The 26,932-nt window shown below is 55.6% G+C and overlaps 4 protein-coding genes across 7 annotated transcripts in view; 2 read left to right on the top strand and 2 right to left on the bottom strand.

Annotated features, from left to right (window-relative positions):
* Positions 1 to 1,455: 1,455 nt before the first annotated feature.
* On the top strand, positions 1,456 to 5,775 carry PMF1 (polyamine modulated factor 1). Its single transcript, XM_050912183.1, has 6 exons — positions 1,456 to 1,479; positions 2,083 to 2,195; positions 2,319 to 2,424; positions 2,875 to 2,975; positions 3,748 to 3,943; positions 4,316 to 5,775. The coding sequence occupies exons 1-6, from the start codon at positions 1,456 to 1,458 to the stop codon at positions 4,367 to 4,369; spliced, it is 594 nt and encodes a 197-aa protein (XP_050768140.1). The 3' UTR covers positions 4,370 to 5,775.
* Positions 5,776 to 6,369: 594 nt separating this feature from the next.
* BGLAP (bone gamma-carboxyglutamate protein) lies at positions 6,370 to 7,797 on the top strand. The gene is made up of 5 exons (XM_050912181.1): positions 6,370 to 6,527; positions 6,600 to 6,925; positions 7,246 to 7,290; positions 7,404 to 7,470; positions 7,665 to 7,797. Exons 1-5 carry the CDS (start codon positions 6,370 to 6,372, stop codon positions 7,795 to 7,797), a joined length of 729 nt encoding a protein of 242 aa, XP_050768138.1.
* Positions 7,798 to 9,331: 1,534 nt separating this feature from the next.
* On the bottom strand, positions 9,332 to 11,462 carry PAQR6 (progestin and adipoQ receptor family member 6). The gene is made up of 7 exons (XM_050912180.1): positions 11,412 to 11,462; positions 11,051 to 11,178; positions 10,561 to 10,766; positions 10,330 to 10,456; positions 9,993 to 10,089; positions 9,744 to 9,888; positions 9,332 to 9,603 (listed from the first exon to the last, which is right to left on the bottom strand). The coding sequence occupies exons 1-7, from the start codon at positions 11,460 to 11,462 to the stop codon at positions 9,332 to 9,334; spliced, it is 1,026 nt and encodes a 341-aa protein (XP_050768137.1).
* A 3,245-nt stretch (positions 11,463 to 14,707) lies between these two features.
* SMG5 (SMG5 nonsense mediated mRNA decay factor) overlaps positions 14,708 to 26,932 on the bottom strand; it is a 32,764-nt gene continuing 20,539 nt past the window's right edge. For 3 of the 4 annotated variants that reach the window (XM_050912261.1, XM_050912262.1, XM_050912263.1), the window contains 10 exons: positions 25,594 to 25,763; positions 25,234 to 25,309; positions 24,361 to 24,536; positions 23,078 to 23,236; positions 22,799 to 22,858; positions 21,768 to 21,927; positions 21,303 to 21,393; positions 20,565 to 20,639; positions 20,074 to 20,212; positions 14,708 to 19,674 (listed from right to left, as the gene is read on the bottom strand). In XM_050912261.1, the coding sequence (XP_050768218.1) occupies positions 19,591 to 19,674; positions 20,074 to 20,212; positions 20,565 to 20,639; positions 21,303 to 21,393; positions 21,768 to 21,927; positions 22,799 to 22,858; positions 23,078 to 23,236; positions 24,361 to 24,536; positions 25,234 to 25,309; positions 25,594 to 25,763 (1,190 nt within the window). In that variant the 3' untranslated portion in view covers positions 14,708 to 19,590. The remainder of the gene's footprint in view (positions 19,675 to 20,073; positions 20,213 to 20,564; positions 20,640 to 21,302; positions 21,394 to 21,767; positions 21,928 to 22,798; positions 22,859 to 23,077; positions 23,237 to 24,360; positions 24,537 to 25,233; positions 25,310 to 25,593; positions 25,764 to 26,932) is intronic. The other variant, XM_050912264.1, reaches the window with a different exon arrangement.

Below are 26,932 nucleotides of genomic sequence, written 5' to 3'. Positions count from 1 at the left end.
GTTTAAATCCTGCTTACCCTGTTTGGGAAGGGCAAGGACGATTCTTTGCACACTCTTGCTGGATCAAAATCTTAAGCTATGGTCTGTGTTTTTTACCGGATGCAAACTTGCAATCGAGTGATGAAGCAAGAGGCTGCTCTTTGGGGAGGAGGAATGAAGGGGTTGTTTGACTTCACTCTGCTGGTCTCAGTATTTGAGATTTGCCTCTCATGATGCCAGCCCACGCGTGGTGCTCATCCCAGTTAGTTGTGTGTCTGCAAGGTGAGAGATACACCTCCAAATAACAGATGTGTCACTGCCTCTGTTCATCTCACTGTCGTAACAAGGATTCTTGGTTGTAGCGTTGATCCTGCCAAACTGTGGCTGCTGCCAGGCTCTTAGCTGTCTTTTCACCTGGGACTTGCTAAGCGTGGCTCTTGCCTTCATCCCGACGTCTGCAGTTCAGCCCATGCAGAGACTGGATGTGCCACAGTTTCTGCTGGAGGTGGAACGAGTACAGAGAGATGCTGCTGAAGTTGGAGAGAGACTTTTATATTTAAGGGCAGAACTTGGTTATAAGATACAGTACTCTTTAATGGGGTTGCAGATGAGTCATCAAAGGCCTTTTAATCCCACCTTTGTTTTCTGTGGCATTAAATAAGGTGAGGTATGCCTGAGCCACTGACAGAGCTGCTCAAGCAGCGTGTTCTGCAAGCTGCTCTTCTGTCGCGTTTTTGTTGTTTAAAAGACGACACCGATCGGCTCTTCCTGTAATAGCGGGTTCTGCTCTAAAAAGTGGAACAGCAGCGCCACAAGATTGTAAGGAAGTATCCCGAGCGTATGGTAGCCCCATTTTCACACAAAGGTGGTAGTAATACCAATATTAAAAGAATAGTAATCAGCTTCTGCTGATTACCAGGGTAAGTCTCAGTGTGTGTCGTGGAAGGGGCAGGCAGCACGAAGGTAGGGAGACACTCTCAAGCTTAATATTCCTCTCTTAACCAGCGAAGTTCTTGACAACTAATAACCTTCAGAGACCTTCAGTTTGATGCCGGAGTTTAAAAGCGTGTTAGTCTCAGTGAGCGCGCTTGCGGAGTCTGCCAGTTTCTGTCATTTCACAACGATGCTTTCTTGGTTTTAACGCTTTGCCTTCTGAGTAGCACTAGGAGGGACCTGACCAGCTGAGACTGCCAGAAAAAACAATGACAGTGACTGCGCACAAAGCTGAACAAGCCAGACAAAAAGGGGGCTAAAGCACATGCAGTACCTGAAACCGTAGATTAGCTGCAAGCCCAGATCCTCCTTTACAAACCGTGGCTAGTTCTGGTTAGCTGTTACAACATTATCTTGTCAAAGGAAAATGCTGTATGAGATCTGTTGCTTTTCCCTTGCTTTCTGTGCTGAACTTGGATTATTCTTCCCCCCCCCTTGAATTCTTCAGGCTTGATCGTTTTATTTCATTAAATGATCGAGAATATGTCGGACTGTGAGCGGACTCGGGTGGGCGTTTCCACGGGGATCTCAAGGGAAGGACGGTTTATTATATTTATCACTCTGCTTCAGGGGCTAGCTCCCTGTTTCCTGCCGTGATGTGGCAGATGAAGCATTTCAGCCCCCTGTAACTTTTATTACCTTTTTTTTTTTTTAAACGCTTAAAAAAAAAAAGTCCCGGGGGTGAGCTCCGCCCCCCCCCCCCCCCCCCCCCCGGCCGTCGCGGCTCCGCCCCCCCCGGCCGTCGCGGCTCCGCCCCCCCGGCCGTCGCGGCTCCGCCCCCCCCGGCCGTCGCGGCTCCGCCCCCCCGCCGTCGCGGCTCCGCCCCTCCGGCCGTCGCGGCTCCGCCCCCCGGCCGTCGCGGCTCCGCCCCCCCGGCCGTCGCGGCTCCGCCCCCCCGGCCGTCGCGGCCTCCCTGAGGGCACATCCTCGCGCGCCTCTTCGCGGAGGGGTGGAGGGCGCCCCTCCCCGCATGCGCAGTCGGCATGGGCGGGCCCCCCCCACGCAACCACCAATGGCAGCGGCGCCGCGCGGTGGCGGCGGCCAATGGGCGGCGGCGGCGGGGCCGTTGGGCGGCTGGACATGGCGGCGGCGCGGAGCGGCGCTGAGGAGGAGGCGGCGGCGGGCGGCGATGGCGGCTCACCCGTCCCGGCGGCGCCGGGCCGCGCCCAGGTCTTCACCACCGTGGTGGACACCTTTCTGGAGAAGCTGGTGGCAGCCGGGAGGTGAGGCGGGGAGCGGGGTGTCGCCAGGGCGGGCCGCTCTGTGAGGGCCGGGGCCTGGCCGAGCCCTGCGGCGAGGAGGCCCCGGCCCCTGGCAGTGACACCCTTGCCCCTCCGGTTTTGCAGCTACCAGAGGTTTGCAAACTGCTACCGCTGCTTCTACAAACTACAGCCCGAGATGACCAGGAGCATTTACGATCAGTTTATATCCCAGCTGCAGACGTCCATCAAGGTGAAAGGGGAGGCAGGGGCCCGGGGATGTGCGTGCCTTCGGAGGGGCTTCAGGCCTCGGTGTGAAAGCGCTGAACGCGTTGATATTAAGGGTAGCAAATACATTCCTTGAATGGCAAAAGCAGAAAGTTAAGACTGCTCCCCAGAGATTCTTCCAGACCTCGTCTTCCCCAGAAAAAGCTGTAGAATCATAGAATCATTTAGCTTGGAAAAGACCCTTATGATCATCGAGTCCAACCGTAAACCTAACACTGCCAACTCCACCCCTAAACCATGTCCCGAAGCGCCACATCTACACATCTGTTAAATACCTTTAGGGATGGTGACTCAATACCTGGTGATTCCAGGAGGTAGCCTTCATCCAGGGAAAAGCGAGGGCTCGCCAGCAGAGTGATGCCCCTGTCAGTTCAGTTTGGTCCTGCTGAATCTCTGTGGCGTCCTTCCTTCACAGGAGGAGATCCAGGAGGTAAAGGATGAAGGGAATCTGGAGGTGCTCTTTAATTCACTGGATAAGATCGTGGAGGAGGCAAAGAACCAGGAAGAGCCTGCGTGGTATGGATAGTCTTGCGGAAGGCAGTCTGGGGAGCGTGGGGGGGGGGGCATGTTCCTTCAAGGGCAAAAGTCAGGTCCCGTGTGATGTTTGGGTCATGTTGATGTGGCCTGTAGGCCCGTGCTGCAAGGGAATTTTTTAAACCTCACGTATCTTAACGGCAATGTCATTGCATCTAAAACAGCCGAAAAATAAGTTTTATCTATGCTTCTCTAGGTCAGGTATCTATCTATGCTTCCTCAGCACAAGGAGGAGGTTAGTGCCGCTGAGACCAGAGGGGAGGTAAACTCAATTCTCAGTAATCCAAAAGGCTGATGGCATGTTTTAGCCACAGCTCCTGTTTAATAGCAGGGCTCACATCAACGCTTCTTGTTGGCGTGCCTTGCTCAGGCACTCAGCGGCACTGGAAGTTGTACGCGCTGCCTTTTGTTCGCCCTAAAGGCAGGCTGGGTCTTTTAATCAAAAGCATCCTCGCCGTTTCTTGTTTCTGCGTTTGGGGAAGTTAATTACATCCTGCCTGCCTCCCGGCCTCAGCTAACGGCAGGCTTTGGGGAAGGAAGCCTCCCGTTCCTTCGCGTGTGGCTACGCAATGGGGTGCCCGTTAGACGCGCACGTTCTAGCTGTCCTCGGGCACCCGGTGCCAGAGGTAAATCGCTGGCGTCGGTGAGCTGATACGTTACGGCGGCAGCTCAGCTTCCAACTGAGGCGCGCGAGACTAACTGCCGTGCAAGGTTGTTGCTCTCTGGTTGCTTCACATCCCGGTTTGTTCCCAAGGCGTCCCAGCGGGATCCCGGAAGAGGACGTTCGCAGCGCTATGGTGCCGTACCTCCTTAAGCACAGGTCGTACTTGCGGAAAGTCCTAAAGGAGAAAGAGGAGGAGAACAGGAAGGTGGCGGAGTCTGTGCTCGCGGGGAGGGATAGGATTGCAGAGCTCCAGCAGCTGATACAAGCTCGCAAACAGGCCTGGCAGGTAAAAATAAAAAAATAAACAAATAAAACCCCCTCCTCTTTGCAGCGTCAGCCTGAAAGAAACACTATTCTGTGGCTTGACTAGCAAACGGCTGCACTATATTTAAGCCCTCCGCTTATCAAAGGCCTCGCCAGGAGCTGAAATTGGCCTAGGAGGCCCCGGGCCTTTTCACTTGGAGGTCTTGGGTGTTTTTCCCTGTGCGCTGGGTGGGACGTTGCTGTGGGTGAGGTTAGGGGGTTGTATTCCGTACGTGCTGAGGACGGCAGCGTATGTGACGCTCTGTTTTTATATCGGCCTGCTTTGTGTCCTGAACGCTGGCATCTGTGGAGAAAAGCACTTTGCTGAGTTCGGCGGTGGTTGTTTTCCTTCCAGGCAATTAGTAAAGAGCAACGAGAACTCATCATGACGTTCAAGGAGCCCCAGTGAGGACGCGGGGAGATCCTGCACGTTTCGCGGGGAGGATTTTACCCTCCTCTCGGAAGCGCTGACGCCGCGGTGGGAAGTGGGACTCTGCGCGTGGCGGATACCAGCCACGCAAACTCGCGTTCGTCTTGTCAGGCCAGGAGAAACTTGCGGTTGGACTGAAAAGCTGCCGGACTTGCACAATTTGATCAAAGTTTGTGAAGAAATAAAAAAGAACATAGAAGGATCTTTGGAAATAGATGACCATTTCCTATTCCCCGCTCAGCTCGACAGGGAGGAGAATCCTACAGATCTGATAGCCAGAGCGTGTCTGTACACTCACGCGCTTCTTCGGCGCTCTGACGGGTGTGATTCCAGCTTACTAAAGCCAAATTTGTGGCCTTGAAGGTATTTCGGATGTGCGTTAGAGAAAAATTGGTGCCTTATGCACAGAGGCCGTGCTGTGCACGGGAATGAGGGAGCTACAGGGAGCTGTAGCGCACGAAGCCGGCAGCCGGCTCAGCGCTGCCATGGCGTTTTGTACAGCTTGGAGCTCAAATAGCCACGTCGGACTCTTTTGCCGCCGTTTTGCAGTGTTCGTTTTCAGTATCTTTAAACGATTCTCCGCCCGTGACCCATCGGAACGGACGCGTCAGCAGCCGCCTTATCACATCGAGTTCCTCGTTGCCATTTATTCTTTTTTTCCGGTTATTTTCCAAGCCTGCTCCCCTCCCAGCAGATACGCGCTGAGGACCGCAGTAGGAAGGATCCGGGGGATGTGTGTGTGTGTGTGTGTGTGTGGAGACGAGCAGAGGTTAGAATGGCCCTGCCTCGACTTTGTGGGCTCGTGGCAAAGGGATGTAATGTTTTCCTGTGAAACCTCCGTGTTGACTTCTGGAACCAAACTGGGTTTGGTTTTACCCATCTGGAGTTGTTCTTTACCATCTCATCGGAAGTTTGCCAGCTAGGGAAGCAGGGACTGGCCGGAGTCTGCCTGCCGGGGCGTTAGCGAAGCTCTGCAAGTGAGGTGTATCTTCAAAATGAAGAAAAAGTTGTTCCTCTGGGCCGGGCAGATAAGGAGGAGAGTCTTACTGAGCCTGACAAGGACTGCTTGCGAGTCTCTTTCCAACAGACACCGGATCCACCAAGGGCAGCAGGTTCTCCGGTCACTTGTCGTCCTCCTCGCTTGTTGTGCTCTTCGGCTGTTAGTGCGTGCTGTCCCAAGCAGAGGCTGCGCCCTGCGTGGTGGGGAAAGACAAATTCTGGGAACGACGGTGGCGATTTCCACCGAGCACAAACCTCTGTTTTCAATTAGTGGCAGCCGGAGCCTGCGATTGACTGACTTCGGCATATTTTCCTTCTGTCGTAAACAAGCCTTCCCTCGCTGCATTATAATCTAAATAAATTGGAGCTGTTGTTCTCCCGGTCTTGGCTCCCGCTGTCTGCGCTTGGCCCGCGTACTCTGTAGTTTATGGGTTTGTTTGACAAAGGCCCTGGCTTCAGCGTTTCTCTCCCCCTCCGCCCCAAAGCCTCCGGTTCCGCTTTTCAAGACAGGGCTGGGATTTATAGGATCTGAAAGTCTGGAAAGTGGTCAGGATCCCAAAGAGGAATGTCACCCCAGGCGGCCCTGGGAGCTCCCGCTGCTCGGAGCCCTCCTGGAGCTGAACGGGAGCAAACTCCGGAGGTGGGGGAGCACCCTGAGCGCTGCTGGGGTCTTGCGGAGAGTAGGAAGTAAAAGGATGGAGGAACAAGAGATTCCGCTTCTCCGGCTGCTCCGCTCCCCTTCACCTCTGCTCGGTGCCTGAACCGCACCCAGCAGCAGGCTTTTTGTTCTTGCGGAGCCCTGTTTGGGGATTTTAAGAGGTGCTGGACCTCTTTCTGAGGTCCTCTTTGTGGGAAGAGGCGCTGCCTGGCACGTGGCACCTGCCCCTGGGATGCGGCATGGGAGAGCTGCGAGGAGACGGAGGGCGAGGGGCGCCCGCTCGCCCGCTCCTCCTGGGTGGTGGCCACGGGCTGTGACGACGATGCCACGGAAGGAGCACGCGCTGGTCCCCGAGGCAAACGTTGGCCAACGAGTCCCCTGCGCGGAGAGGAAAACCCCCGCGGGTTTTGGCAGGAAACTCTTCGAGCGTGGCAGCAACCCTGCTGGGATCCAGCAGCGGGAACTGGGACAGACCAGTCAGTGAGTGGGGACTACAGCGAAGGAGTCCCACCAGTGCCCCATCACCCAGACTGGGGGACTGGGTGCTGCCAGGCCGGGCCCACCAGCAAATCTCGACTGGTCCCCGGGGGCCGGCGTTTCCCTCCCTGCCTGTGGGCTCTGGCCGGTCACGGGGGGAACCGAGTTCACCCCAAACCACAATTGCCGCCTGTGCTGGCGGCTCCGGGCCCCGGCGGATGCGCTGGAAATAGCCCTGGCAGGGCCGCCGGGCCCCTCCTCGGCGGCGGTCGCGGCACCCTATAAAGCCGCTCGGGGACCGGGGGCTGCACCAAGCACGGCGCCGGCGCGGAGAGGCACCATGAAGCCCCTCATCCTGGTGACCCTCCTGGCCCTCCTCGCCCTTGGCCTCTGCCGCAGAGGTACGGGGTGTCCGGGGAGGGGGTGACAGGGACGGGAACTTGGGGGACGGGACGGGACCGTACCCCAGGAAGGGTTTTGCTGTGAGCTGGAGGGAGCAAAGAGGCTTGGAGAGAGATTTGCTGAGCCCCGGGGTGCAGGGCTGGAGCAGGGGGACGGGGATCAGGACCCCCTTTGCTGGATTTTGGGGGGGGGGCGTGTCTGGGTGAGGGGTCAGAGCGGAGCGGGGGGGATGAGAGCCCCCAAAAGGAGGAGCAGGGTGAAGGCGCAGCCTGCACGGGGGCCTTCCCGAGCCCACTGACCGCCCCGCGCCCTCCCTCAGCTGCTGACCGCTCCGTCAGCGCGGATGACTCGCCCAGCTCCGAAGGTGAGTGCCCGCGGCCGGATTTGTCCCTGCTGCCCCGGGGACAGGGGACGGGGGGCGGGGGGGGGATGACACCCGGCTCTCCCTGACCCCCCCCCCCCGGCTATGTCCCGCAGCCTTCGTCTCCAAACGCGCCAGCGCCGAGGTGGTGCGGAGACACAAGAGGAATTACATCTATGACAGGTAGCGCTTGATCCCGTCGTGCCGGGGACCGCGTGTCCCCCCCCCGGGTGACACGGAGGGGTGCACACATTCCCCATCCAGCACGCGCGATGAAATCCTATTTTCGGGAGGGGCCGGGCCCTTCCCCGGGCGCCTCCAGCCCCCACGGGGCCGGGGACCCTCCGACGTCCCCTGCAGCCCTCCTCTGTCCCCAGCAGCGTCTACGGTGTCGTGTGGGACCCGCTGGAGGCCAAACGCGAGGTGTGCGAGCTCAACCCCGACTGCGATGAGCTGGCCGACCACATCGGCTTCCAGGAGGCGTACCGGCGTTTCTATGGCCCCGTCTAGCCCCCACCGCCCCCCCAGCCGTGCTGCGGCCCCGCAGGTGCCGGCTCTGAGCTCAGAGCGCCCACCCCGCCTGAGCAGCCCTCCTTTTCCAGCCCTTCCTGTTAACCGTGGAAAGAAATAAATGCACAAATGGTGTAGCCAGCTCCTTCCTATTCTGCGGGTGTGGGATGGGTGTGAGACCGCAGTGGCAGTACCCCATGTCGTCCCCACGAGGCTGAGGACCCCCGGCCTCTTCCTCCCTCTCCCAACACCCAAAGGTTCCAGGGCAGAGCGGTGTCCGTCACCATCCGGTGCCTCTCCCTGGCAATGATGAGCCCAGCGCTTGCACCACCGTTATTCCAGTTTAATTTAAAGCTGCTTGTCCCAAGCATGGGGTTGTTAGGGGGCAGCGGGGCTGCTCCATGTGCCCCAGCGCCCTGCGCCCTTCCCAGCAGCAGGGTTTCCTTAGCAAACCACCATGTCATTAAGGCCGGGGTTGGGGGCGGGGGGGGAATTGGGGGGAGGTTGGGACCTTAGTCCCGTGCACGGTGCTCTGCCTGGCCTCATCCCTTCCTGCACACCCAGCGCGCGCACACACACACCCCCTCACATGCGTGTGCCTTCTGCTGGGGGCTGCCGTCTCTCCCATCCCTCCCCTGAACCACTTGCAATGTTCCTGCTGGGTCCCCACACGGGGTGACATATCTCCCCCACCCCAAATTCATCTCCTGTACGGCCCCGGCCACAGCTCCCGGGCTCCCACAGCACAGGACCCCCCCGGCCCGCGCTGCCTGGCTCGGCCAGGGCACTGGGGCCAACTCCATGCCAGGCCCTGAGCCCTTTGCCAGCCCTCTGCACCCTCGCCTCGAGCCCAAATCCCTCGGCTCTGCCTCCAGCCCCAGGCCCCACAGCCCTCGGCTGCCCCCAGGCACCCAGCGCCTGACGCTGAGCGACGGCCGTGCTGCAGCGGGGCCACGCGCGCTGTCTTGGAGCTGTGCACGTCACGTCAGGGCCACCAGTACTGCATCTCAGCCCTGCTGGGCTGTGACAATCCTGGCTACACACATACATGTGCGTGTACGCGCACACACGCGCACACACACACACACACACACAGAGACAGACACGGGTCCCCAGGGTTATTGCACTGAACCTGCCGGGAAACGGGCCGGTGCGGTGATCCATGGATTTGGGGGTCCCACGTCCTGCGGCTGAGGCTGGGTGCCTCCGTGCGGGGCTGCTACATGGGTTAGGTGCAGCATAAGTGCGCTACGGTGCCCTCCCTGCAGTGGTGAGTACGATTAGCCATATTTAAAAGGTGGGGAAACTGAGGCACGGGGCAGGAGGGCAGCTTGGCTGGCTGCAGAGGGACCAGGGTGGTGGGGGGACGACGACACACGCTTCATCTTATGGCACCCCAAGACACCCAACAGCAGGACCCAGGCATCTGAGCCCCTCACCCTCTTCTCCCCACACTTTGGAGGGGGAGCTCCGGGGGTGCCAGGATGTCTGGGTCCCCGCAGCCCCTGCAGCCCAGCCACTCGCCCCCGCACTGTCACGGGTCCCTACAGCGCCCAGCCTCGGTGGGGACGCTTGGAGGACTGGCAGAGCTGCCAGGCGCCTGGGGCAAGGCAGCGGTGAAGGCGCCGATGATGGCGGCGTTGCCCAAAAGGGCCAGTCCGGCAGTGCCAAAGGTACCGGGGAGGCCGGGGGTGGGCAGGCGGCTCCGCAGCCAGGCCCGGCGCGAGCACACGTCACAGAGGATGGCCTCCAGCTGGAAGTGGGTGCCCAGCACGGCACAGATGTGGAAGAGCTGGTGGCTGTGTCCTGGCGGGGTGAGAGCCCAATGTCACCCCTGGGTGCTGGGACTCCTTGCCCAGCTCCTGCTGCAAGGCGTTGCTTTAGGGGCAGGGGACTGGAGTCGCGGCACTGGGAAGCACTGGGAGGCACTGGGGGCTGCTGCTTACCAATGTAGTCGAACCGGCCAGGTGCCAGGCGCTCAGGCAGGTGGGATGCGAAGAGGAAGCCGGTGAGCAGTGCGAAGAGGAGGTGGTAGCAGTACCCGGCCACAGCCTCGTTCCAGGCGCAGTTACTCCAGGCGCAGCAGAGGAGCTGTGGGGAGGCGGGTGAGCAAGAGGCGGGGACCACCCCCGGCAGCACCCTGGGACCCCCGTGGTGGTGGCAACTGCCCCCTGCCCTGGGACACCCCGACTCACCCGGTAGAAGAGCGGGATGTTGTCGTAGAGGAAGGGGTACACGAAAGCCGCCGTCCGCAGCACCTTGCTCAGCCGGGGACGCTCCAGCTCAGGGAAGCTGTGACGGGGGAATGGGGGGGGGACGGGACGCAGGGACCCCTGTCAGCCCCCCAAAGAGAGGACCCTTTGGGCCAGACCCACTGCGTGAACCAACATTCCTCCCCCCGAGGAGCGGGGGGACACTCGGGGAGTGTCTCCCCCCCGAGACACTCTGCAGGACCCCAAAGCTGAGAAGGAGGAAACCTCCAGCCCCAGTTTCCGTCCAGCTGCAATGCTGGTTTTTTTACCCAAAACGTACCGGGAGTAGCAGGAGAGGCCGGTGCAGACAAAGGAGTTAAAAGCAGCCGCGGGGACAAAGTAATGGTGCCAAACGCCGCTGACCCAGTGGTCTGGCATTGCGTAGGCACCATAGGCGAACGCACAGCCTGCAAGAGAAACGCAGCATCACGGGGCCGGTGGCTCCCCGTCCCTGTCCCCATCCCCGTCTCCTTCCCCACCCCTGTGCCAGTCCCCCTCTGCAGCGGCTCACCCAGGCTGTAGAGGCTGAGGGCTCCATAGTCGCAGAAGTAGCAGATGTGGCGGGCGCGCGCCGACATGGAGCTGAAAGTGTGGGCGCAGCTGGAGGCGAAGGGGTAGAGGCAGACGAGGAGCAGGTAGATGAGCAGGGGCCAGTGGTAGGGCTCCTGGCAGAAGTCCAGGGAGGATGAGAGCACCAGGAAGCGCCACACGAAATACCTGCGGGCACGGCATATATTGGGGTGAGCTCCGTCCCCATCCTTGTCCCCGTCTCCATCCTTTCTTCGTCCCCATCCCCATCTCCATCCCCTCCTCATCCCCATCCCCGTCCCCATCTCCACACCTATCTCTGTCCCCATTCCCATCTCCCTCCTTTCGTCATTCCCATCCTTGTCCCTGTCCCCATCCCCATCTCCATCCCCATTCCTGTCTCTATCCTGTATCCCCCCTGCCATCGCCATTCCTATTCACGTCCTCACGTCTCTCCCTGTCCCCGTCCCCACCAGGTCGGTAGGAAGTGTGTCCAGATGTTGACTGTCTCGTTCGTCATCTGGAAGGAGCTGAGGACGCAGTCAAGGGCTGAGCTCTTGGGGTGCCGGTACCCCGACATGATCCCATCCTCCCAGAAGATCTGTGGGGACAGCGGAGCTGGTCAGGGGACACGCCACGGGGAGTGGGACAGCCCCAGGGATCCGCTCTGTCCTCGTGGTAGGTGGGGAAACTGAGGCAGGATGGGCTGGGAGTGTCTCACCAGCTGGAGCAAGGTTGGGTGGGGAGCCCGGGTGATTTTCCACCTCGGATGAGGGAATTGGAGGGGGGGAGAAACCTGGGGGCAAAGCCCCGCCGTTACCCGGCCACACGTACCCGAGGCACCTGATGGACCCTGAAGATCTGCGGCAGCTTTATCGTCAGCATGGCGGGGCCGAGGCGCTCGGGGCTAGAGGTGTGGGGTGCCGGGCCACAGCCCATGGCCTGTGGAGACGGGACAGAGCCCGCTGGGTGATGGGGACGGGGCCGCAGGAGCCAGGACAGCCACCCCCCCGGGTTGGCTCTCGGCTCAGGTCAGCGGCTTTTTCCAGGGATGCCATTAGCAAAGCCTGCTCCCCGTTTGACCCTTCCAGAGAGCCACGGCGGGGGGTGCGGGGGGGTCGGGGGGGGTCTAAGCGGGGTCAGGCCCCCCAGGCCCGGGATGAGGTGAGCACGATGAGGAGCCATGGGTGGGGGCTGGCAGCAAAGAGCCAGATCCTGCCCTCGTCCCCTGCCCCACCGCATCCCCCCTCCCCATGGAGGCTCCCGACCCCATGTACCCATTCTGGGGATGTCCCTGGTGGATGCAGGCTTAGGACCAGGTCACCAGGGAGGGGGAAAAGCCCCACGGACACCCCGCAGGCCCCCCACCCCGAGCCCTGGCCCAGCTCAGGGCCAGGACAAAGCAGGACACCGAACTCGGAGGTTGGGGAAGGGTTTCCCCAGTGGGGAAACTGAGGCACGGCCCAGGGAAAGCAGCCCAGCAGCACGAGGGGAGTCCTGAGTGTCCCCACCCACCTCCCAGCCCAAAACTCACCCAGTAGTTTAGCGGGGTGGGGGGGGAGAAAAAGGAAAAAAAACCCAAAACAACCCAAAAAAGCGTCCGGAGACACCTCCCACCACCCTGCGTGGAGCCGGGAGAGGGAGAGCGGAGCCGGCGAGGAGCGCTGGTGGGACAGTGGGTGATGCCGTGCGGAAGCGTCCCTTCCTCCAGCCGCCCTGCGGAGCCCCCTCCTCGCCACCACGGGGCCGGGGGTCTCGGCCTCGCCGCCGCCGCCGCTCTTCTCCTGGGCCACGGCGGTGGAAGGCGGCCAAAGGGTCCCCTCCCCGGCAGCTCCTGCTCATTGGCGGCAGGGACAGTCGGGGCCTCTCTGCGGGGGCTCAAAGGGAGCTTTGTGCTGGACACGCTGCCTGCCCTGCCACGGCCTCGCTGCCTGCTTTGCCTGAAATTCCCCCCAAATTCCCTCCCTGGATGCAAGACCCCTCCCCGTGCGCGGTGGGGTTTTGCCCCCAGCGTGCTGCCGGAGGGGCACGTGCGGAGGGGCTATCGGAAAGCGGCTGCGGGCATCGGGCTTTAAACGCCGACGAGCTCTTCAGCCGGGAGAGCCGGGGCGGGTGATGGAGGCGAGTGCCAGGTCCATGCAGGGACCTACAGCAAACACCCACCAGGTTACGCCACGGGCTCCCCCGAGCGCTGCAGATGAGACCTGGGAGACGGAGAGAGGTGGAGAAAGGAAAAGCAAGTTTGGGAAAACATCCCCAACTGACCTGACGGCGTCCCGCTGGCACGAGGAGGGCTGGAGGTGGCTCAGGCTCAGGCCATGGGAGTAAATGCCAGCAGAGGCGTCCACGCCGCAGTTGGATGCAGCCACCGTTCAGGAGGTGGAGTGTTGAAGCGTGAGCGGGATCGACGCTTTCAAACCCCCCATTTTTGGGGATTTATTTCCCCCCCCCCCCCTCCTCCTTGGAGGGCTCAACGTTCCCGGCTCAGCGGCGGGTGCTGGGCACAGCACGAGGAGCCACAGCTCCCCGGAACGAGCAGCTCAAATCCAGCATGCTCGGTACGAAGAGCGGCGGGCGCGGGGCTGATCTGCATGCAGGGCTCTGGTGCACCGGCAGCCCCGGCCAAGGGGAAGCTGCGTTTCTCTGGCCGGCGTTGCCAGGAGGCCGGTGGGAGGGTTCGGGGTCTCGTTGCCTGCCTGCGAAGGGACCTGCTGTATCTGCGGAGGGATGCAGGCCCTGGGGCTGAAAAGCCCCTCCAAAATAACCTGCACCAAGCAGAGGAAACCCTGGGTGGGGATCTATTCGGGGCAGGGAAATCCCATCTCTGTGCAGGGAGAAGCGGGAAGCGGAGGCGCAGAGAGGGAGGGGAATGGCCGGTGAGCGGGGCCGGAGAGAGGGAGGCTCCCGGAGCTTTTCGAGGATTCGGCACCCCAAGGAGCCAGGACCAGGAGTCGCAGCTCTCGATCGGTGTTACGAGGCTTTGTCCTGCTTCAATTTTGCAGGAGCGAACCCCCTCGGTTCGCTTCCAGTGCGAGGGGAGCGGGGCAGACCCACACCGACGGGGCACCCCTCGCAGCAAACACGCTGCCTACGCCGACGGGAAATGGAGGCACAGAGAGTTTGGTAACGGGGCAGGTTAACGTCCACAGCCCCCGGCCAAGGCCGTTAATGCCGGGCAGCGCCTCGGCACAGCCCTCTCAAGCTGGAAAGAGGCGTTTCCAGCCCTTTCGGAGGGGACAGAGCCGGCAGTGAGAGGTCCCTTTTGTGCCACCGCAGGCAGCGGCGTTGGGACGCAGGGCACGTCTCGCCCCGCGGGAAGAAGTCGTCCACAGCTTATTCTCCCATAAAAGCCGGATTCGCCTTTCCACAACCTCCCTCTCGGACCTTCCCGCTGCTGGCAGCCTCCAAAGAACTGGAGAGTCAATTATATTGGTGCCTGGCTCAACGCTTTCCACTAGCAGAGCAAATAAAGGAGCTTTGGTGCGAAGGAATACAGGGAATGGAAGACTTTTCCGCCGCCCCCCAGCTCCCCAAGTCACCAGTGCCCGGCGTGGACGCTCACGGAGCCTGACTTCAAGTGTGCTGCCCAGCTCTGCCCCTGAAACCAAGCCTCTTAAAGGCACCTCGAATCAACACTTAAAAGTTACACATTTTTAAAAAGGTATACTTTCCAACCCCCCTTTTAGAACCAAGCTGAGAAGGCGCCCAATAAACCACTGCGGTGATTTTTGCTGATCGCGACGTTGCTGGGGTTGGGGATGCTCCTGCGGGCAGCAACATGCAGAGTCCTGGCAAGAGGACGAACTCACCCTGAACCACAAAGGCAGCGAGCAAAGGGGAAAGGAACAAAGGAAATACTATTCCCGTTATAGGGATAAGGAAGGGACCCACCTACATTTCATCCTATCAAATCAAAAGCAAACCAAGGTTATGCCTGCCTTCACCCGAGTCAAATAACATTCAAAGGGGTTGGGAATGGCAAAGCTTTTTTTTCCCTGAAAAGCAGAAAGTTCGGTCAGCGAAGTGCACGTTTGAGGGTGGATTCACCTCTCAAAAATGTACCCCTCTCTGGGGCTGCGTAGGAGAAACACGGGCTGGGCTGGGAATCACCACAAAACAAGAGGTACAAACATCTCGTATTTTATTAAGCTAGTCAATGTGTTCGGATCACAGTCAAGACGCATGCCGTGAGAGCCCCCGAGCTCCTCCTCGTCCCAGCTGGGGTCCAACAGCCGTCCCATCGGTCCCCCAGCGAGAGCTATCTAAGCACAAATCCACAGGCTGGGCTTTTTTTGTGCTACAAAAGGAGGACTGAGGGAGAGGTGATTGTCCCTCGCCTCAAACCAAGCAACAGTCCTCTCCCTGCCAGCAGACAGAGGCAGGACCAGCGACACGGGGATCCTGTGCCAACCTTCCTGCCCTTCTCCGTTCTCACAGCCACCCCGTTTTCCCCACCCTATTTTCCGCCCCAGCCAGACTGGCTAGCTCTGCTGGACGTCAAGAAGGGAAAAAAAAAAAGAAAAAAAAGATGCAAGCAAAAATCCAAGGCATTGCAGGCGGCATCGAGCCGAGCAAGGATGGGAGCAGAAGGAAGAGTCGCTTGGCACAGCCCGTGAAACCACTGAGCAGAAGTCCAACAAGCACGAGAGTGACTGCGCCCACCAGCCACGGCATGGGACAGCCCCTGGCCCCCGTGCTGCCTCCCCGGGAAACCCAGCAAGCCTCAACCACCGCAAACCTGCGCTCTCCCAGCTTGGGGTCACCCCATAAACTTCCGAGAGCTCAACACGGTGGTAACGAAAAGAAAATCAAAACCAAGAAACACACAAAAAACGCATTCAAAACAATGCTTTCGGCCCACAAGATTGTTTTTCTTTTTGCTCTCCTTCCCAGCACAGTGGGCGTTACGGGACTAGCTCGGAGCTGGTCTTAGCGAGCTTTGAGTCGGTACAGAAATAGCACCATATGGATTAGCAGTGGCCCAGAGCTAGCTTTCACAAGGCTCAATGCTTGCATGACGCTAGCTTGGTGAGTCAGTTTGTGGCTCGCTCTCAGGCTGGCAGGAATATGCTGTGGTGAGCTCTGGGGAAACCCCAGCCACAGCGCTCAGGAGCCACGGGCAGAGCAGTAAGCCACGCTACACGGAGCCTCCCCACTGACCTTCAAGTTTTCTTTAGCCCTGGAGAACTGCTTAGCATCAGCGACCAACACAGGAGGCCAGGGAAACCAGCCTCCCGCTTTTGGCTTCTGGGTTGGGATTTGGAAGCGACGCACCAAATCCCCCGTGGGGGAAACTGGCACAGGCCCTCGGACACGGCAGATCTGTATCCATTTGTACCCAGGGACTCCAACTCATCGTGAGTGCTGGGATTGGGGCTAAGAAGTGTCTTCCTTTACCCCAATCTTAAAGACGTCAAGTCGAGCCTCCATTAGAAGGCAACGCTTGCCGGAGGACACAGCTTGCCATCTTCCCTGAGGCCGCTTTGCAGCTACGCTGTTCCGGAGCTTTGAAGTCTCCCACTTTTTCAGCTCTGGGTATCTCTGACTGGGGATGTGCATCCAAAACAAATAAATCATCAGGTCCTCAACCACAGTGGCATGTTCTGGAGAGGAAGCAGGGTGGCACAGGGAGCTTTCAGGTGCCTTTTTAGAAAGGTTACTATCCCTCCCCACTCAGCCCAGAGGTATGATGTACTGAAAGACGCCACTGGGCAGTTTAGATTCCCCATTGAAGGGCTAGGGCCTTTTCCTCCTCTCCAGTTGTGCAAAACCTCAGGGTAATATTAAAACAACCCCTCAGGAGACCAGGGCAGTCACTAAGGGATGGTTACGAGGAAAAGTAAGGCAACAGCCTTGCTGCCTTTTAGAAAGAAGCCCTCTGACTTCACCGTGTGGCCCCTAAGTGGGCTCACTGCAGCTCAGCAACATCATCTTGTTACAGAAATGTCAAGTTTATTTACTTTTGTTCTTGAACTGCCTTCTGCGTCCAGCCCAAACAAGCCATCAGTCCGATTCAGGACATGGATGGACTGCGTTAGCCCATCTTCTGCACCGGCCTGTCACCCCTTGCTCCCACCCTGTTCAGCGATAGCACCAACCTAATCTGCTGCCCTGACCCCCCAGCACTTGGCTCCCAGCTCTCATCCTGCACCACCGGCAGCCTGGGGAGCTGTAGGAACCGAGACGCTTGTGATCGGCACGACAGGCATTCCCTTTTGGTTGCTGCTTTATTTGCATTGCTCTTTTCTCCCCTCAAGATCCAGCTGCGGCCAAGGGAATACCTGGCCCAGAGCAAAGCTGCGGAATGCCTCCAGCTCCTCGCTATTTCGATTTCAGCCAAGCAATGCTCTTTTCTTTACCAACCCCGAGCGCACGCTTTGCACTACGCAGCCAGAAGGGAATGACAATTAGGCCTCTCAGGACTGCAAACGCAGCCGGGCTTCAGCTCGAGCAGACCTCCAGAAGGGAGTTGCAGACTGCAGCCCCTTCTGACGTGCTTTGCAAGCAAGGAGGTGGATGGTTTTCTTAAGCAGCAGGGAAAAAATAAGCACAATCCACCAGCTATCCATCCCACTGAGCCAGGCTTCCACCGGGCAAGGAGCGTATAACTGAGCAGCACTCTCCGAGTCAACTGAGGGGCAGAAGGGGAGGTGACTGTGCTCTCCACCACATTGCTCCGGCTCGTACACTGAAGGACAAGGCCCACAAGGTGATTCTCTTTTCTTTTCCCACCCCATCAAACAAAAATAACGAGCTAGACAAACAAATGGCTTCAAAGAAAAACACCAGTAGCACTGGAGGAAAGAGTGACTGACAAGCTTCACAGCCCATCTTAGATCTCTAAGAACACCCAAGATGAGCCAGAGTCTTTGACTTGCCGTTCTGCTTATGTTGTTTCCTTGGCTTAGCCTAGAAAAGCACCGCGAGTTTCAGGAGAAGCTGCAAAAAAGGAAAAACCTGCAGGGAAGCCCTGCCACTCTACCCCCTCCATCTGCCTTTCGGACCACGAGGGATGGACCTCGTAGGGCCAGCTCCAGCTGTAACTTAAAGCTCGGCATTTCTCTCTGCCGTGCTACAAGGCTGCATGCTGCAAAGGAACTGAAATTGGGATATAAATGAATCCTCTGGGACTTGTGCTGGTTTTTTTTTTTAGTTTTTACCTGAAAACAAGGAACATCCTGCCACTCCAGTACAATGCATCATGCTAGGAAGTCTGCACAGATTGGAGTATGTTACTTGTCTTTCCATATTATGCCCCTTTTGTAGCAGCTTCTGGCCGGCCCATGTGAAAAAACACGCAAACGTAGAAGATAGTGGTTTTTACTTGCATAGCTGCTGTTAGTTCATGTGGATGGAGACATCTGCTTCTTGAGTACATTGACACAGATGAAGTACAAAGAGGCCGTTCAGCCTATCTCCCACTGCCTGCTGTCCTGGGAGCAACCCGCTTCTTCATTTCCAAGCATCAGCGTGTGACAGGATGTCAGACACAGGTTGCTTGAGATGCTGTCAAGATGGAGGTCTGAAAGGTCCCTCACAGGTCCCACGGGGAAGAGGCTCTTCCAGCACTCATCCAGGTAGCATCATCCCTTCTTTTCGGGATGCTGAAAGCACTGAACGGTTCGTGAGCTCCGTCCTCCTGGGCAGCGGCGGTCACTGCGCTGCCTTCGCCTGCCCTGGAGGGACGTGAGGAGGGGGGATGCAAACACTCAAGTTCTGCCACCCTCTCTAGCATGGCATAGCAGCAGCGGCGTGTCGCAACAACCAGCAGAAGAGAGAATGGCTTTGAGATCCTCCTTCCTCCTCCACACCTCATTGCAAGACTTAGAAGGGAAAAAAAAAACAGAAAAGGAAAAAAAAAAAAAGAAGAGGAGGCATTGGGTCCTTCGGAGATGTCTGCTCCATCCCAGGGTCGCAGCACTCAAGCCAAGTGATTGAGCCTTATCGGTGTTTAAATCCCACACGGCTCTTCTCTCTCTCTTCCAGCAACTCTGCTGGATTCCACTCCTTTTCTCCAAGGTCTAATGCTGGAAGCAAAAAAGCGGGAGGGACTGGGGAAGGAGGAACAGAGTCCTTTTCACCTCTCTCAAGCAGCCCGGCCAATCTCTTGTTGCTCATGAAGCATGCAGCTTGTAAGGAGAGCAAGGATGTGCACCAAGCCTATCGAGGCACTTCAGACTGCCCTCTCCTTGCAGGCCAACATCCCTTTGCACTGAGCCCGCTCCATGGGGGACAGGGAAAGGAAATAAATATCCTTGTTCAAAAAAGAAAAAAAAATTATATTAAAAGCTTTCCCCCCCTTTTAAATAGCATAATTGTTTCCTTTTCTCTCTGACATTGGAAGAGTATCCAGAACCCCAAAGGAACTCCACTTTTTCTTTTTTTTTTTTAATATTATTTAGATATATAAAAACTAAGAATTAAAAGGAAAAAACCCTTGAAAAATAATTAATTCAAAGGGGGGGGGGAAAGGAGGGGCGGGGGAAAAAAAGAGAATATCTGCTTTCCTGTCACCAGATTGCCAAACGAGAGCTAAGCACTCTTTGGATCTTCTTTCCCAAGCTAGGAGGGCTCCATTTCTGCTGCGCTGGTTTGGTTTCATTTCAGTAAAGTCCACGCTTTAGAAGTCGCCTGCCCATTTCAGATGACCAAGCAAGCTTTGGGGAGGAATGAGGGGGGAATGAATGACTGCCCGTCTCTCGCCCATCTCTGCCGACTGGGAGAAGGGCAGAGCTCTGCCTCGGCCGTGCCGAGGTGCCTCTCTCTTCTCAGAGCAGTTGGCGCCGTCGGAGATATACAGCCGTCTGGTCGGGATACAGGTGGAGGGTGTCTGTGTGCGTGCCCAAATTGGATTTTTTTTCTTTTTTTTTTTTTTGGTAGATATTTTTGTTATTGTTGCTGCTGCTGCTTCTTCGTGTCTAAGTGTCGCCCGGATTTTTGTTTCCTTTGTTCAGACGCTGCACGTTCCGAGAGGGGGAGAGAAAGGTACACCAACCTGATGCCTTTCTGAACATCAGCCCATCTCTTTCCACTGCTTGTAGAACTCCAGAACATTTTTTATTTCTACACTGGCATTGGCGGCTGCCTGGATGGCAGACTGCAAGCAAACAGAGACAAAACAGGTTATTTTTTTTTCTTGGCCTGTCAAAAAGACTGCCCTTCTCAGCTTGGAGAGGCTCAGGCAGAGTTTGTCATGGCTAAAAGGCCCAGTTCTCCTTCATGCTAAAGTTGCTCTGGCATGAGAGGCCTGCACAGACGTGCAAATTACTTCTCCCACCTCCCCGAGGATACTTTGCACCACAAAAGCATGACAAATCAAGGGGCCTTCACGGAAATAGGAATCACGACTTATGAACTATGTTTGGGAAATGCAGGACAGTTATTACCCAAGGCAGAAAACATTAAAGAAAAAACAAAAAACTCTTGCTAATCAACCAGATTTTAATCTTGCTAGGAAGCAGAAAGGCTCAGTTTAGCCAGACAAAGAGCTACTGACCTGCATGGGGGCTGAGAACGTGCTTGGGTCCTCCAGCTGAAAGCCCGTGATGATGGTGACCATTCCTGTGGTGTCGTCCTCTCCGCTTCCTTGGGACACTGTCAGTTGTTTGCAGCTGTCCAGTATTTTATAGAGATTCCTGCCAGACAGATGCAAGAAAAGAGAAACAGAGGGGAAAGTCAGAGGGAAGACCACGTGTTCGTGCAGTTTCATATATGCTCAGGAGGACACGTGGAAAGCAGGACTGTTTCTCTGTTGCCTGTTGAGGGCTTAGAAAAGCCTTAGAGACCCTTCTTAGCACCAAGGGTTTGGTGCTATGCGAGATGCACAGATGGATGCCCTAACAGTCTCTCTAGGGAATTTTATAATCACTCACATTAGAGCACCAAATCAAGCAAGCTGCATGACGGGTCCCAGTGCTAACACCTCTCCCCAAAGCCACCTGCCTGCTGGGAATCAGGCTCAGACATCTCCAGATGCTGTAATCTTACCAGGCATCTAAATCTTGTCTCTTCAATTTATGCCTCTCAAAGCTCTTCCCAACGTCTTTCTGGCAACGAATGTACCTAAGGAAAGATCAGAATCACTGAGCTCACATGGAGACACGGTCACACAGACTGAAGTCAATGCTCTACAGCAGGCCCACCCGCTGCTGCAGGACCCTTTGCAGTGCTGGCTTTTATCAACCAAAATAACACCCAAAGGCCTGCCCAAGGAATCCCCTGTGAAATCTCTTAAATCACCTCCCCTGGCTCATCACCATCGCTGTGTGCAGTTCACAATACCACAAGCGTTTCAAAGCCCACCAGCCCTGACAGAGGCCTTGCAGATGCAGTTTGTCTTCACAGAAGCACGGCTGTTTGTCCTTCTACAGCTAACCCGGGCAATAATGCGGTACAGCTCTTCCAGCACTCCTAGTGCATCAGTAAAAGGTCCTGCTCAGTTTTATACAGTGAGAAAGAGATGCAACTCCCTCCGTTCCTCAGAAGCAGCTACGTTTCATGGCCGAGCAGAAACTACAAGCGCATCTGGAGAAGCAGCTGCCAAATCTGTTACTTCACCACCTTCCCTCTCGCCAAGTGCATTCCTGAGGCCTGGCTTTCCCTCGGCCCACTCCTCACTCTGCTCCAAGGGATGCACAGCCTGCTCCCACCACTGACATTTTCTTCCACCCCAAAATACACCCATTCCAAAACCAAGGGCAAATCGCATCACTCTCCCACTCTCACCTGTTTCCCTTTTTAAATTCTGCCTCCAGATACCGGATGCTGTCCCGAGCACCTGCGTTCTCCTTTTTCAGGAAGTCTAAGCCATCAATCACTAACAGAAAAAAAAAAAAAAAAAAGAAGCAAAAACATCTGGCTTACAGTTATACTTCTGCAAACTAATCCAGATGTGTCAAGAATTCCACTGAACTGTCTCTGATGCATGGCAGCAGTGGCCGCCACAGGAGGCGGACAAAGCGGAGGGTGAACAGGGCCTCTCTCTTTCCAGCTGTTCTTTGATACACTATGTTAGATTCCAAGCCACATATAAAACAGGCCCCAAAAGTGACATGTGGCAACGGTGTTTCAGCTGCTCCAGCCGAAGTAAAGGACAACAGCAGCCACCACCCTGGCCCACAGGGCCGCCTTCCTAGCAAGCAGGGAATGAGGCGAAGGCAGGCTCAGTTATTTGACGTGGAGTCCCCATACCTGTTCGAGGGATGATGATTATGAACCTCCCGCTGGTGGCTAGCTGCTTGACAACAGCCAGGTGCTGGCAGAGGGCCTGGGTGTCCGGGACAAGATAAGGAGACATGGCTGACTGCGCTTTGGGCTGCTGGAGACTTCCCTCCAGCTGAGAAACCTCCAGCTGAAAACATACACATGCAGAGACACTTGCTTCACATTTATGCTGAAACAAACGATCAAACAGGGCAAGACTCGCCCTGCAAAGCTCCATCAAGCTTTTCCAAGCTCCCAGCACAGGGAGCAGAGGGCTGGATGCAGCCAGCGGGTCAGAGGGAGATGATTGTCCCACTCTGCACTGCACTGGTGCGGCCCCACCTCGAGTACGGTGTGCAGTTTTGGGCACCTCAATTTAAGAAGGACATCAAACTATCAGAGTGTGTCCAGAGGAGGGTGACCAAGATGGTGAAACATCTTGAGGGCGAGACTTATGAGGAGCAGCTGAGGTCACTTGGCTTGTTCAGCTTGGAGAAGAGAAGGCTGAGGGGTGACCTCATCGCCGAGGGGTGACCTCATCGCTGAGGGGTGACCTCATCGCAGCCTACAACCTCCTCAAGGGGGGCAGCAGAGGGGGAGGTGCTGATCTCCTCTCTCTGGTGACCAGCGACAGGACACGAGGAAATGGAATGAAGCTGCGTCAGGGGAAGTTCAGACTGGACATTAGGAAAAGGTTCTTCGCTGAGGGGTGGTCAGTCACTGGAACAGGCTCCCCAGGGAAGTGGTCACAGCACCAAGCCTGTCAGAGTTCAAGGAGCGTCTGGACGATGCTCATAGGCATACAGTTATTTTTAGATAGCCCTGCGAGGAGCAGGGAGTTGGACTCGATGATCCCTATGGGTCCTTTCCAACTCGAGATACTCTGTGATTCTGTCTGTGCAGAACAGACTTACTGCCTCTGCGTGAGATGGGAGCAGAGAGCTCCCCCTTCCCTTCCTGGTTTCAGACATTTCAGCCACTATCCTGCCAGTTTTCAGGCTGGAACCAGCATCTCCTACCTGCAGTCGAAGCTGAGCCATATCTCTCATTAGCCTGTTCCGACGAGCTTCCTCTGCAGCCTAGTTACAAAAACAAACTTCCATATCAGTTAGCAGGAGACACACAAGCTGACACTAGCACATGCTTCCAGAAATAGGGTGAAAAGGGGACACCTGAGTAGCTTTAAGGAGCAAAAATTTCACCTCCCACCAAAGATCTGTGATTATAGTTACAATCTAATAGTGATCTACAGGAAATTGTGCCAAGTACAGAGAATTAGCCCACCTCTGCCAACTCACCATGTGAAACTGGGCTTGGGCCTGATGCAGCAAGTTGTCTTGCTCCGACTGTGCTATGCTGATGAAGATCCCAAGCTCCGAGTTGAACTGCAGGATGCTGCCTTGCAAGTGGGTAATGAAGTGGCCAAAGCTCCGAATGCAGCAAATCCGAACAACAGACTGCAAAGAAGCAGACAGGCAATCACCAGCCATGTCTCCCCACGGGGGTTGTAGCCTGAGCCAGCTCCAACTCTGCAGCTCACGCTTTTGGAAAAGGCAGAAACCGCTATTAAAAAAAATTCAAAGGAAACATTTCTGATGGAAATGTGCTTCTGAAGACAGAGACTGCAGGAAAGCCTACAGTTGGCCAGAAAGCTTAGAGGTGTTTGCAGTCTGGGCTTCCCCAACTCAAGAAAACCTCACAAAACATCAACAGGCTCTCCCCCATAAATCTCTGCTCAAGATCGCAGCGCCGGGAAAAGGGATCAAATAAAACAACAATCTATATCCGATTTTGGGGCAGGCACTACTCTCGGCTGGGCTGCTGAGCAAAGGCAGCAAAAGGTGAGCTCACGTGGAATGCGAGATTGCTGCACTTTGCTCCAGCTGCCCCGGCAGCTTGGGACGACATTCAAGACCTCAGCTGGCTGGACTGAGATTTAACAAACACGGGTCCCGCGTCATGCATCACAGCAGTGCCCTCAAATCGAGGCAGAAGATGTTAATACATTCCCCGCTCCAAAGGAAGCAGATTGGTGTAGCAAGGCGAGACAGGAGAATAACAATTGCCTTTTTCTGTACACCTCCACTACCCAGAAACAATCATCTTGGCCCTTTATGCTTGGGAAAACAGACAGAAGTGCTCTACGAGGGCACAGAGTGCCACGTGAAGTGAGATCTCACAGACTTTTGCATTTCCTAGAGAAGGATCACAGGAAGTATCCTGCAGCTCCAACCAAATTCCCTTCATTCAAGGCAAGGCAGAGATAACAACTCTTCTGCCCAGACAGGGAGGTCAGGAGACTTCACGCAGCAAAGCTGTCAACATGTGACTGCTTCCTTTCATAAAGACTCTGACAGGGAAGGGAAGGCAAGGCAATTTTTTGAACACTGATTTTTGGATAGACAGATGACTGCAGCAACCACCAATAACATGAACCCATCTCAGACTCAAAAGTTTGAATCAGTTTGGGGTCTTTTTTGGCAAGAAAGAACTAGATCTTCATCTGCACAGCTGAGACAGGCCGCCCCTCCAGAAAGGGAAATGCAGCTTGTGCCAAGATTCAGGATTTACCCTGACTCACCTCCTCAACCGCTGAGAAAATGGGCCGGTCCTGCTCAAAGTTAAACCTCTTGTGTGCGTTTTTCAGAGGGGGAAGATTTCGCAGGGCCACATCTTCTGGGAGCAGCAAGTTGGCTTTCAGGTCTGGGAGCTCAGCGCCACTCAGAATGTCCTTGACTTCGTTACACAGGGCCAGCCCTGAAGAGGATGGAGCACAGCAATATATGGTGATTTAAACAACTGACGTGGGGACAAAGAGGAAAACTGCTTTAAAGCACACAATCTGTAATGATCAAGGACAGAGGTTTTAAATCACACGTGTACTGTGAGCATGTGTTGAAGGAGGAACAAAAAGGCCACCCACAATATAAAGAGTAACTGTCCCAAACAACCTGCTGAGGCGCACCACTTCAGAAAAACTATAGTTTGGAGGGTTAGCTTCCCCATTCGTTCCAACAGACAAGCATCCCTGTTTAAACTATGCTTCTCATCAACCACGGGGATCTTCAGGCTGAGGTACAGGGCACATCACGAGCATTTGGAGCTTCAAAACTAGTTTCCACGATTGCCGTGACAAAATCATACCCTTACTTCTGGTCTTGACAGTTAATACCACTCATGTTGGCCACACAAGGACTTCACGCACACAGGCGCGAGTGCTTCAGTATATTGTCAGCCATATATAATGCATTAATAGATCTAAAGTTTACACGACAGTATTTAACTGGAATGGTGTTTAAACACAAAAACAACACGTGCATGATGCCACCTCCCATTCTGCTAATAAGCAAACTGCTACTGGCAAATCTCTGGCCCCGGGATCTATCACACGCCATGGAAATCACCGATGACTAGGCTTGCTGAAACATTACATTGCCACTTCCTTCTCCAGTACCTGATTCCTGCAGGTCTGCAGCAGAAGGCAGAAGGTTCAGGAGCACAGACAGCCTGTTCCACAGGCTCTGAGAGCTCTGCGGGAACAAAACACAAAAGGCCACAGAAAATGTCAAGACAGATGTATGCGATAACCAGGCCGCTTGGGCTTTCCAGCATGTTTCACAGACCTCAGAATGCTTTATGAAGAGTAAACTTCACTACACTTCTTAGGTCAAGATTATCTTAATTCAGCTGGTGGGGTATTTAACATCACCTTCTGTCCATGCCTGGGACAGTAGCTTCAATATGCCCTTAGCATCCCAGCCCAGGGGAACTGAACAGACGCAGCCTTGGACCAAACACCGAGCGCAGTTCCCACCTGAGCACACATGATGATGAGGTCCGTGTTTGTCCTCAGCCAGTCCAGGAACACCTTGACAGTGAGAAGCAGCCCTTCGTTGGTCACGATCTCTAGCTTCTCCTGAAGGGACCGCTCATTCCTGCAGGATTTGTTACTTGAAATGCTTTCCTCAGAGTCAGACACATCATCTGGAAAACCAAGGGAAAAGCAGGATGGCAGGCATTAAATCCCTTGAGAAGCCAAGCCCTACTGGTATGAGAACAGCGCTGGGTTGGTAAGAGTCAAGTTGAACTTTGCGGTGCCTCCACACACCCTCACAAAACCAGTTCCCTGTCCCCTATGCTGTTGATAAGAGTGTATCACTGTTGCATTTTCTTCGTTGTTGGGGGAAGATTGCTAAAATCTCCCTGTGAAAGTCTGACAAACGCCTTAACCCCTGCAGCAGCCTCTGAGACGCTCACTAACAGAGCAGGGGGAAGCAGCACGTGCCGGCACAAGGACGATATCATTTACTGCAGAGAACAGAGCCAGCAATCACTGCTTAGGTCAACGTGCACCGATCTTCGGGCTATGCAAGAGAAGAAAATGGCAGAGCTATTTTATGAGCCAGGGCCCAGGTGATTTTAAATATTGAATATGCTTTGCAATCTTGTAATTCTACAGACCTGAGGATCTCAAAGCCACTGCCAACGAAATCGCATGCTAGCTGCATGAGTGACCTGAGATCAAGGTAGCAGCAAGCTGGGAATCGACGACGCATTTTGCTACAGTCCCTTATTTTAATTGCACAGTCATTTCTGCCTATTAGCACAGCAATTATCATTCAATAAACCCTCAGAATCAAAAGGGAGGAAGTAATTTATTCAGAAACCATCCCTGATAGAATGTTAAGACCATTAAATAGCTCGAGTTCTGAAACAGCACAGCTGAGGCAAGGAGAGCTCAAAGCTAAAAAGCACATGAGTTAATTCATTCAACCTGGCTCATTCAACCTCTCATTTTCTGTATCTATAAAGGTATCATGGCCACCCTATTCAAATACATTCCTGGAGCGGCAACATCTGTGTAACCCATTGAAGGAAAATGTTAAACAGACCAAAAATCATTTGTTTCTTCCTTTGCCCCCATCTCTTTCAAGTGGCTATGAAGCAGTGCCGGGAGCCAGTAAACATTAACATGATCTAATACTCCCCCTTCAAATCCTGGCCCAGGCAAAGTCTGAATCTTGCCAGTGCTGCAGGCCCATTGAATTTGGCAGCACGATGCAAAAATGTTTCCTTGCTCCAGGGAAGCTGGGAGGAATGACAAACAAGACCGAACAGGCCCATGTGGTTTTATCTGAAATACAAACAACTCC

Source organism: Gymnogyps californianus, chromosome 29 (genome assembly GCF_018139145.2).
Source record: "Gymnogyps californianus isolate 813 chromosome 29, ASM1813914v2, whole genome shotgun sequence".
NCBI lineage: Eukaryota > Metazoa > Chordata > Aves > Accipitriformes > Cathartidae > Gymnogyps > Gymnogyps californianus.
This window is presented reverse-complemented; position numbering and strand designations above follow the sequence as displayed.